This window comes from Pelophylax lessonae (genome assembly GCF_965119305.1).
Source record: "Pelophylax lessonae genome assembly, chromosome: 7".
NCBI classification, from domain to species: Eukaryota; Metazoa; Chordata; class Amphibia; order Anura; family Ranidae; genus Pelophylax; species Pelophylax lessonae.
This window is the reverse complement of record NC_138774.1, coordinates 72,176,949-72,189,021: the sequence shown is the minus strand read 5'-3', so window position 1 is coordinate 72,189,021 and position 12,073 is coordinate 72,176,949. Positions and strand designations below refer to the sequence as shown.

The following is a 12,073-nucleotide window of genomic DNA, read 5'->3' as shown; positions in this document are numbered from 1 at the left end:
CCTCACAAAAAAAGATGGTGGCGTGGAACCCAGGTGTAGCTGGACAGTACTGGATTCAATGGGTGGGTGATTATGCTATTAAAGCCCTACCCAGGGAATGAGGTAAGAAGGTGATAAAAATTACCCCTTGGGTGAAATTCGATAGCACTGCCCCACCCTCCTTGTTTTCTATAGCACTCTCTTTTATGTAACAGTCGGGGAAAAAAGCAAAGGGGAATACTGCAGTGTATCATTTCAATAATAGTTCTGAGTCTGGGGCTGGTGATAGGGGGGTAGATCTGGCTCTTCTGTACCTCATCGGTGCAGCAGAGGGAATGGGTGCAGAAAGAGGACTCCTCAAATACCCTTTAATTCATTCACAGTAATTACAGAGGCCATGGCTCCCAGTGATTAGGTTTGCGTTCTCAGGCCCCATAAGTTTAGCAGCAGGGGCTGGGGACAAAGAGGAGGACAATAGCAGGCTCTGTGGAGCCCAACAATGTCTAATGGTGACCCTGTTTGAGTTAGCTAGGGTTGCTGATATCACATCCAAGATGGTGGTCCCCAGCAGCAGTCTCAGCTCTTTTGGATGCACATTAACATGTAAAGCTTTTAAATAACATGCATTAAATATGTTAAATTAACATATGTGGGAAGATTTTTGTTGAAATAAAAGATTGGAGGGCAGGTTCTGTTTAAGCATTAAGGTAGCATTGCTCTTAGTGAATTGCACAATTTAAGAAAAGTAACAAGGTCATTACACTACTGTGAGAGTACAGAGTTTTGTCTTACCTCCTGGTAGAGTGTCTCTATTATGATATTGGAGCCATTAAATGACTCTTTTAGCTGCACTATGAGGATCTCCAACTCTTTGATCTCCAACTTGATGAGCTCAAAGTCCAGTTCAGTGTAGGAGAGACCTCCGTTCTCCATGATCTCCACGCGTTTGGTCAGATTCTTCAGCTGCTGTATGTACACGGTCAGTGTGCTCTGATAGATGTAGATCTGTATGGAGAATTCACATCTGTAGTTAATACTGATGCAGCATGCAGCTCCCATTTGTCCTCCTGAGGTCTCCTCAATAACATTATGAGTTAGTTACTGATGTGACTATTTGTAGGTAATAAATCCCATGTTAATGTTACTGCAGTCATGATGACAATCACTATCCTGTGTTACTTTCAAAGAAGGACTAAGAACTTTTGGCCTGGGAGGCAACTTTAACTAACTGACCTGTTCATGCTAGATTTCTATAGGCAGAAGAAAGTCTAAGACACAAAGTATGTCATAATATGTGATCAGTGAATGGTGGGTATGGTGAATGTCTTCCATGTTGAGCTTCCTCTGTGGTTTTGGTCATTTGATCACATGACATCGCAAAACCACAAAGTAAGTCAGAGTTGGTAGAATTCCCTTTGCAAGATACTGTGATCACAGGTCTGAACAGGGATCAGGAAGCTACATGATGTCCAGCATGTGTTAATTACTGTAGGTCCCACTCAAACTAAATAGTGAAGTATCCCCACTCAGGACCATCAGCCCGATATATTTTATTAGTAGTGGCCCAGGGGGCGAATGTTCCTCATTTCCCAGTCCAGAACTTCCCTGCTATACATATATATTGCACATTTACATCAGTCAATGCCCTCAAGGAGCTTACAATCTAAGGTCCCTAACTCACATTCATACACACTAGGGCCAATTTAGACAGAATCCTATTAACGTACCACTACCACTATACTTTGGAGTGTGGGAGGAAACCTCACAGTCTAGGCTCAGCAGGGTGCAAGAGCCTTAGGGCAGTAAAGTAACTGGAGAAAAAGGCAAAGGTGCACAAACAGCAGGAGCCACTCATTCCAAAAATTGTACCAGAAATAATAAGAAGTTGCTCAGGGTTTGGCCCTGGCAGGGGGCAATAGCCTTAATAGCCTGTGCTACTTCTCGCTGCAGCCCACTGCTGTAAATCACTGACGCTCTAACCTTCCACACTCTATTCTACCACACTTTTTCTACAAGCAGTGACAACTTTTATGTATACTGCCTTTTATCATAGCCACAGTAAAGAGTGAGGGATGCTCGGAGAAGGCTTTTTTTTTTTTTTTTATATAAGCGGAGATATGACATTTCTCCAGAGTCTCTGATTGGTCCTTTGGAGGTCACATTGCACTCATAAACCTTTTGGCAAACCAAAAAATATAACACTGAAATTTGAATTCTGCTCAGGACATCCGAATACATGAAATGCAGTCAGAATCCAATGCCACCAAAATTAAGGGATCAACTCTACTGGGAAAGCTAAGTATACTTTATTTCAGTTTCTCCTGTATAATAGCAGTGCTGTAGAGGTGGGAATATTGACAAGCAAATGTCTTACCAGGCACCTTGTAGTTTTTGCTCTTGGATGGGACTTTTGCATTTAAATGACTGGAAAGTTTACATTTTAGAAATTGATCTAAATCTAAAAAGGACTGAAGATCTTTGAGATAAAAGTAGTACCTGTATTGTGCAGAACCAATATTTCCTTCATACTGCCAAATTCCTACTTGGTGATCAGACAGAAAAATAACGCTGCCTCTTGTAATAAGACCAATATAGAGGTTGCCATTGCTATACTTTTCAGAAAATGCTTGTTGTCTAGCTGCCTCTGCAATACTTCAAGTCACTAAGGCAGAAAAAGCATGCAGATCCTGAAAGTCAGCAGATTAGAACTCTTGATCTGCATATAATAGATGGCTGGCAGAGGCTGACCTTTCAAGGTAAAACTCAAAGAGCCTTAGGTGCAGTAAAGGGAATCATCACACGCATTTTAACTTCAGTTTTTCAACACCTTTGATCAATGTTGAGAGCAATCCACAAGCTTCGGACTCACAGATATCCAGTTCCCCTCCTTCATTTTCCGTTACTCATTGGTCTTAGCACAACACTGGTGGTCTTTTGCCTTCCCTTCCTCATTTATGACTATTTTCTCAGTTACCAGAGGTGAGAAAAACATTATTCCCACATTGTAGCCACCCTACAATTTATGGTGACATGGCACTCTGGTCCTCTTTCATTTCCCCAATCACACTCACTTCACATCCCCCCTGCACAAGTACTTTTATAGCTGGATTACGTACAAAGTCATCTCTTTGCTTTTTGTTAAACATTACTAATAACTCAATTCAGAGTAACAGGACATCACTAAATCAATAGCATATTCCCAACCCACACCATACTTGCATCGTACTTGTCAGGGTGCTGCAACAACTCACAACTGATCTAGATATAGTACATGGATAAGTTATGTCATCAGCACAACCAAAAGATTGCCATAAAGTGCAAAGTTATTTTTGGGGCACTTGTGGTGGTTGCTGACAACATATCTTACAGGATCAGGCCCAAGCTTGTCACAACGTTGTTGCAATCTACTATTAATTCTGAATAAGATCTTATTTCATTGCCACTAATTTTTCATGTTTGTCTTTTCATGTTACCTTGTTATGCATTATTTTTTGCACATGTCTAATAATGCAACTTATAGTTAAATAAAGGAATTACAAAAAACAAGATCTTTGAAAATCTCTGTCTTCAGGTTTCCAGTGTACCTGGCAGAACACAGTCTAACAGCTCGGTTCTCCCCAGTAAGAAGAAACCCCAGTTCATGCTCTTATGGTGGCCTCAAGGTCTTTCCACAACTTAAAAATAATTCCCTTTTCAGACTCTCAGAATGCCTCATTCGCTTGGCAACTGGCACACTTTCTCCAGATTGTAAGTAGAGTTTCCTCAATCAAATGGGCCACAAATATGTAAGCACACTTACATACAGATTGATCAGGGTCAGTAACTCAGATTATTGAAGAAACTAATTCAGTATGACAGCCAAGCAACTAACATTTTCAGATATGCATACCAAAAAGAACCCTGTGCTTATTTTTAAAGAAGGGATTAACGGCTGCTGCACCTTTAAAAACCCTGAACAATGGACTTCAACAAAACGTAAACCAACATAAAAGTGCACCTAGTGTTCAAAATGAATGCACAACAACTCAAACTGATATATGCAGGGCCGGTACACGCAGTGGGCGGGAGGGGCTTCTGCCAGGGGCGTAACTACAGGGGTTGCAATTGCAACTGGGCCCCATGCTCCAGGGGTCCTGTGTTCCTCTGTATGCTGCCCCCACCACTCCTCCTATCCAGTTCACTTGTGTTCTGCTGTCTCTGAGCCCCTGTGTGCTCCCCTGCCCCCCCCCCCCACACTGTGCTGCCCTCTCCTCTCCTGCCGGCTGCTGTAGGGGATGTGTCACAATAGAGAACCAGGAAGGGGTCGGTAGATGTATTTTACCAGCTCCTTCTTTTTCTGAATGGACAGAGTCATAGTCAGTGACATTGTAAAAAAAAAAAAAAAATAATAAAAAAATACAATTAAATACCAGAAAATAAAAACTACTGACACCAGTGGGTGAACTTCCAGGATCGCAAAGGTCACACTTGCGACCAGGCCCTGGCATTCCACCACCGTGGGGAGGCCCCAAGATGGCAGGAAGGAGGCCCACTGCAGAACTTGAAGAGAATCTTTCACTTTAGCATCGAAGATTGGTTCCCATCCAGCACACAGCAGAGCGCTCCTCCAGCGCTCCTCCTCCTCCAGTGAGTGAAGGTGTTTAAAGCATGGATGACAGACTGAATCCTCTTCTGTGAGTCCCGACTGCTCTGCATTCCTTACTTAGTTACATAGTTACATAGAAGGTGAGGTTGAATAAAGACAATAGTCCATCCAGTTCAACCTGTGTAGGTGTATGTGGCTGTAATCATCTCACATAGCCCTGAATGTTCTGATCCTTGAGATGTACGTCTAAGAGTCTTTTGAAAGCCACCATACTTCCCACAGAAACCACCTCTTGTGGTAGAGAATTCCACAATCTTGTAGCCCTAACAATAAAGAACCCGCCACGTTGCCTGAGGTTAAAATGCTTCTCCTCTAATCGCATTGTATGCCCTCGAGTCCTCATGCAATCCCTTCGACTTTACTGTGATGTAAACCTGCCCCACACTTTTCAGTGTAGATTTATTAAAGGGAAAATTATTTTCTTGAATAGGTTAGTAATTAGTGGGACATTTTAAGTCCTTCAAAGATGTATTCTACATAAACATTATATCTTATTAAAAATCATTCTTTTTAGTCTAAATGTGTATGTGGAATACATCTATGGAGCACCTGAAATGTCCCACTAATTCCTAACCTATTCACTATTCACATTTACTTGATTCTACAGTATGCTCCAGCCAGCTCCAGTGTTCTCCTCCTCCCGAAAACCGAAAATCATCAGATATAGAGGAAGATTACCCCTGTATGGTACAAAGTGGAGGCTGGGAGTGTGACCGCAGTCAGTCTTAACTTAAACAGGAGCCGCAGGGGACCAGTACCAACATTGCATGGAGCCTACTGAAGCAAGACATAAGATAAAGCTGGGTACACAGATCAAAATTCGTCTGGTTCAGCTGGGGCTGAATTTTGATCTGTGTGTAGCTCTGTCTGTTAGGCAGAAACCGATTGTTATATCAGCCTCTGCTGAAAGGAACTGTTGGAAATCCTTGATCAATTAGCAGCTTGCAGCCAAACAGCTGCAGTACAGATCAGTGTATTCTGGTACGGGAGAGTGCCTGCTGTCAGAATACAATGTACCAGTGAGGGGGGATTCCCGAATCCAACCCACTTGTATGGATGGAGGAAGGAATCTGTCAGCCAGTGGGCTGAGCAAGAAAAAACACTGCACATGTACTACCGGCTAAGTTAATCTTTCAGAACATGTTACACTTGTATTCAATGTATAACATGTTCTAGTTGCCTCCCTCTCATTCTCAGCATCCCCCCTTCCCAGTGTGACAGCAGGCAGAGATTCTTCTCCCCGCACCCACTGTCAGATTTTGACAACAGCATGGCTGTTCAGGGATTCACCCATGAAGCTGCACCATTCATTCACAGGAATCTGTGAATGTAGAAACTACCATCTACCAGTCCCATCTACTAGCATGGCAGACAGACTTGTAGTTTAAATGAATTACAAGCACGCTGATCAGCATACCTGTTAAATTTACTCTATCTACAGTAGTGATCGACCGATATTGTTTTTTTAATGCCAAACAATACCAATATTTTGGTCATCGGATATCGGTATCGGCTGATATTTTTGGACATGTAAAAAAATGTTTATTTTTTCTAAAGGTACTCCTTGTGGAGGGATCTGGGGGTCTAAAAGACCACAAACCCCTCCTCGGCACTGAAAAGCATTCAAAATGCCAAGTTTGGCTGTTTTGAATGCTGTCAGTTTTTTTAATTCAGCCCCGAGTACCCGGAAGTAATGTCACTTCCGGGTTTTTTTACATGGAGACCGGCACATGCGCACTTGCAGCAGGGATACCGGCTTTCACAGGGACACATCTTCATGCTACACAGGGTCATCTCTTCGGTGGCAGTGGTGGAGGTAGGATGCCCGGGTCTCCCGGTGGGACGGCAGACCGGGTGAGCCGTGGAAGGCGGCTGGAGGGGGGACGTCCCCTCCTGCTCCTTGTAATGGCAGCCGAGCGGCTTCTCAGCAGCATCGGTCGTCATTACAAGTCAGCCGACCGTCGGCTATGGACACCGGTACTGGGGTGATGCCTTTAGCTGCAGGCATCACCCCAAGACCTGTACTTTCCCTAAATATTGGCAATATCGGTAACCTCAGGGGCCGATTCCGATATATCGGGGAAAGTGCATATCGGCCCCCGATATATCGGTGTTGCCGATAGTCGGTCGATCTCCAATCTACAGCTCTGTAAATGACAGCCCATACAGAGGTATAGGCAACAGAGCTGTAGGCAATGTTTGCAGGAGCCTGACATTGCACCCTTTATCTGCCAATGACCGGTGCAATACTTCGCAGGTTCCGGTTTTAAATTAAAAATAAATGCACATTTTTTACCTGAACAAAAGGCATTAGGATAAAAAGCCTTCTGTGCAGCAGCCCACCAACACTTACCTGAGGTCCCTCTCTATCCATCGATGTCCACTAGTGCCTCAGCCAACCCGGGACTCTCTCTCCTGATTGGCTGAGACACAGCAGCTGCGCCATTTGTTATTTGGTGGTCCACATAGATAAAGTGAGTATAACAAGCATGCTGTACTGCATATACAGACTGATTTTACTGTTGTGGGTATAGTAAAACTTTAATGGATCAACTCTTCTAGGAAGCTAAGTTTCCTGATTTCAGGTTTCTCCCATATAATAAGAGTGTTTTAAAGAAGGAAATATTCATGAGTAAATGTCATACCAAACACCATGTAGTGTTTGCTCTTAGATGGCATAGGATGACCTGAAATAGGGTAAACTTAGCTTCCTAGAAGAGTTGATAGGACTTTTACATTTAAATGACTGAAAAGTTGATGTTTTAGGAATTTATTAGGACTGAAGGCATCTGAGATAAAAGTAATATTGTGAGGAGCCATGATTTCCTTCATATAAACAGATTCCTGCTCAGTGATCAGGCAGAAAAATAACATTGGCATTGTGGAACTGAGCTTCTAAAAATGCTAGGTGTCTGGCTGCCTCTTCAATACTTTAAGTCACTGAGGCAGAACAAGCACACAGATCAGGAAGGTCAATGGTATAGAACTCTTTATCATGTAAGAATTGGCAGGCATAGGCTGACCTTTCAAGGTAAAACTCAAAGGGCCTTAGATGCATTTAGGGGAATTATCACACACATGTTAGCTTCAGTATATCCACAACTTTGTCTGATCACTTCAGAAACCAAACTAAAAGCTTCAGACTCACAATAAGCACGTGTCTGTCCATCATCTTCCTTTTCCCATTGGCCTCAGCATCATACTGGTGGTCTCTTGCCTTCTCTTTCTCATTCATGACTAATTTCTCAGGCACCGGAGACAACATATCTTACTGGATCAGGCACAAGCCTTGCTGGTTTCTAGTCACTTTTGCAATCTAGTATTGATTTTCAATAACATTTTTGACAATCTCTTTCTTAGGATGTCAAGAGTTCTTGGGGAACTCATTCTAACAGCTAGGTTCTCCCCAGTAAGAAGGGTGCATGCTCACATGGTGGCCTTAAAGTCTCTCCACACCTTAGAAATAAGTATTTCATGAGTTTCTGCAGAACACCACCGTCACCCAGCAACTGGCACCCTTATCCAGATTGTAGGAGGAGTTTTCCCAATCAAAGGGGCAAGAAATTTGTAAGCACACCTTACATACATATTGATGAGGGTCAGTGACTCAGAGTACTGAAGAATCAAATTTAGTATAACATCCAGGCAACTAGATTTTCACTATAAAAGTAGGACAGAAAAGGCTCCCTGCTTAAAGCTGGCCATGCATGGATTGAGATTTGGTCGATTCAGCAGGAACCAGCTGAATTTCAATCCATGTAGGGAAACTGTGGATGTATAGAAGTTGATCCACTGACCAGCTTCTATAAAGCTGCCCTGGTGGATTTTCCCTGTTCAATCAGTGCCGAAGGCTATAGCTGATCAGTGTATTCTGATGATGGGGAAATCTCACTGCTGTCAGAATACAATAGCTCAGTGGGGAGGATTCTCCCATCCATATTGAGTGTGTACATGGGGGAATCAAGTTAGTTTTTTCATTCAAATCACTGCTTGAACAAAAAAAATGCTTTTTATGGACTGCTTTACACAATCCAGGTTTCTGTGAACATGACTCAATCCATTCTTCTTGCTAGTCAACAATTCCTCATAGAAGCTGCTGTAAGCTCTTTATTGCTTCTGTTCTCATGTCACAGCTCCCTAGTAATCACTAAATAGCAGCTGTGAAAACTCAAAAAATGTACTTCATTTCAGTTCAGCTTTCTTTATCTCTTTGAAAATATATTTTCATCTAGCTGTTAGTACACCATTCCCCTCAACCCCTTTAGTCATTATACTAGTGATTGTTTTCTTATCTCTTGGCAGTGCAGAAGAGAGATTCCTAAACACATCCACTACAGATTCCTTCCCATCCTTTAAATGCAGAAAGCCTCACAGCCAACAATTTACATTTAAACCTGCTTCAAAACCTGATTAACCTTTTAACCTGATTTTGATGCTGTATAAAGAGGGAGATTCTACTGGCATCTACTGAGAACAGCATAGACAAATGCCATTTTAGGGGGAGCTATACCAATGCTTCATGAAAAAAATACCGATACTCACAAAATAAATACTGTAATTATTTAGTGTAAAACATGCTATGCATTATTTTGCTATGTTGATTAAATGTTTTTTGTTCTTGAGAAAAGTATTGTGAGATTTTTGTTAATAATTCATGCAGCTACTTGACACTAAAGTCTTTTGGGGAATGTTTTTGTCTATGCTTGTCCTCTAAGTCACTTTTCTCGTTCAATACTTTTATTGAGTTTTATAAAACAGCCAAAAAGCAAGTTACAAAACAAAAACAGAAGTAGAAATACTGTTATTGTTACAGAAGTATTATAAATGTTATACTGTATAGTGAAGTTTGCACAAAAGGAAGGAACAAAAGAAAAAAAGGTAGAATTATTAATATGATATTCTGAGATATTAAGATTTTGAGAAGGTATTCAGAACATGGCTGTGGGGGGAAAAAAAAAAAAAGGAAAAGGAAGAAGTCAGCAGGGTGTGGGTAGAGTAAAGTGGGTAAAGGAGAGGGCATCAAGAATAGAACTTGTACCACAAAAGTTAATACAAAGTAAATAAAATATAAGTCTTAACTACCAAGCATTCAGAACCTGTTCCTCAAAACCCGGTGATAGGCCATGTTTAATCCAAGGGTCCCAAATGCTTATAAAAGTACTAAATTTATCGCAATCCATGGCTTCCATTTTTGCATGTAATAATGCATTATTCATCCTATGTTTAACTTCTACAAGATTCAAAGTTGTATTCTTCCAAGCTTTGGCTATGGTTTGTTTAGCCGCATTAAGAAGCTGAAGGAATAATTTGAATTGTTTTCGTGTCAGGCATGCAGGTTTTAAATTTAAAATGGCAATCACCGGATCTGGAGTAATATCTATTTCAAACATTTTAGATGCTAGAGAGAATATTTCTTTCCAAAAAACTGTAGCAATTGAGCAATTCCACCATATATGAACATGTGTACCTCTAAGTCACTTTTCATACAGCAGTTATTTAGCAGGAAACCACTACATGGAGACTCTATGAGCCTGTATATGATATATTGTATGTAAAAAAAAAAAAACTTTACATTTTCATCAAAATTGTATTCAGACAAACAATATTATGTGCCTTTTTAAAATTCTCTTTTGAAAGTTTTCATTTAATGCAAGAAAAAAATAGGCTGAAAATATCAATGTTTAGGAATTGCTGTGGACTTTCTGGATTTGTTAATCCATAGTTTCCATTTATCCCTGATTTGGAGGAACCAAATCCGTCTGTCCCTTTTTTCCTCCTCCTTATATGCCTCAGTTTTAGTTCTGATTTATAGATTTTTATAAAGAAATGTACTAGAATTGTTATATTGTAGTAAACCTTATATCAAAACCATAAATTATTCCATTTGCTCATTTAAATTGCTGGTATAAATAAAACGTATTGGTAACAAAAATCACTTGTGGGTTTAATCAATCATTTTTTATATATTAATTCTTCATGGCCACATACCTTTGTGCATCGCAGGGGTTTGTCCTTTGCCTACATACCTTATACTAAAAGTGTGTCCCTCTTTTGCGTCTCAAAAAGTTGGGAGATATGTTAATATATAGTCCCTACTTATATATATATATATATATATATATATATATATATATATAGGAAATACAATATTAATACCTTAGTGATTTCCTTCTCCACAGTAATTGTCAGGTTGCGGTTTGCTATCTCCAGCTTCTCAAAGCGGTCAGCTGGGAAGGTGGTATCTGGGAGGTTGATGGTGCAGTAACAGACTCCATTCTCATCCAGGAATCCAGATCCAGATTCAGAGATCAAACTCTGCGTCTTGTAAAAGACAAACATACACATTACTAACCCATACAATGCTGTAACAGATACATTCAAAAAGTAATAAAATATAATTAGAATCATTGGAAATTATGAAAATAACTACAACAATATATTAAATACAATGGTATTGCCTTTAAGTTCACATCAGATGCTTTGTCATGTATATCCAGTACAGGCAAAATGCAGAGAGATGAGAGACACAAGATCATTATTTGGATACTCAGGATTTACAGAATATATACCTAAAATTATCACAAATATACAAAGCAGGGTTACTGAAGACTTTCCAGGAACTTAAAGAATAATTCAGGCTCTTGAATAGAGATTGTTATATGTATCTGCAACTGCGGCATGCACTAGCAATGCAATTTAAGGAAGGAGGATCAGAATGAAGTAGAATCCCCCTGTTGAAAAATTTGATAGAGTCTACATCTTTAAAAGGGTTGATTTCAGAACTATATAGAAATATACAAGTAAAGGTAATGGATAAAGTCCAGTTCTATCTAGTAGAGAGGATTTGGGGAAATTGACAGATGTTCAATGGCATAGTATAGTAACTTCAATAGATACATTATCCCTCTCAGTGACTCAGAAGCTCACACAGTTTTATATATTTCATAGAGCATTTTATACTCCCACAAAACTGTTTTTTTTGGGGGGGAGGAAGATCGGATGCATCCTGCCCCAGATGTTGGGGGACTTAGAAACATAGAATGGGTCAGCAGATAAGAACCATTTGGCCCATCTAGTCTGCCCAATATATCTGAATCCTATGAATAGTCCCTGGCCCTATCTTATATGAAGGATAGCCTTATGCCTATCCCATGCATGCTTAAACTCTTTCACTGTATTTGCAGCTACCACTTCTGCAGGAAGGTTATTCCATGCATCCACTACTCTCTCAGTAAAGTAATACTTCCTCATATTACTTTTAAACCTTTGCCCCTCTAATTTAAAACTGTGTCCTCTTGTGGTAGTTTTTCTTCTTTTAAATATGCTCTCCTCCTTTACCGAGTTGATTCCCTTTATGTATTTAAAAGTTTCTATCATATCCCCTCTGTCTCTTCTTTCTTCCAAGCTATACATGTTAAGGTCCTTTAACCTTTCCTGGTAAGTTTTTTC

General features: G+C 40.4%; 1 protein-coding gene across 1 annotated transcript in view; it reads right to left on the bottom strand.

The window, feature by feature from the left end:
* The window catches only part of LOC309559632 (olfactomedin-4-like), a 30,596-nt gene that overhangs the window by 16,074 nt on the left and 2,449 nt on the right, over positions 1-12,073 (bottom strand). Inside the window, exons 2-3 of the mRNA XM_082262969.1 lie at positions 10,781-10,945; positions 772-984 (exon numbers count right to left, since the gene is read on the bottom strand). Coding sequence (XP_082119095.1) covers positions 772-984; positions 10,781-10,945 — 378 coding nt within the window. The remainder of the gene's footprint in view (positions 1-771; positions 985-10,780; positions 10,946-12,073) is intronic.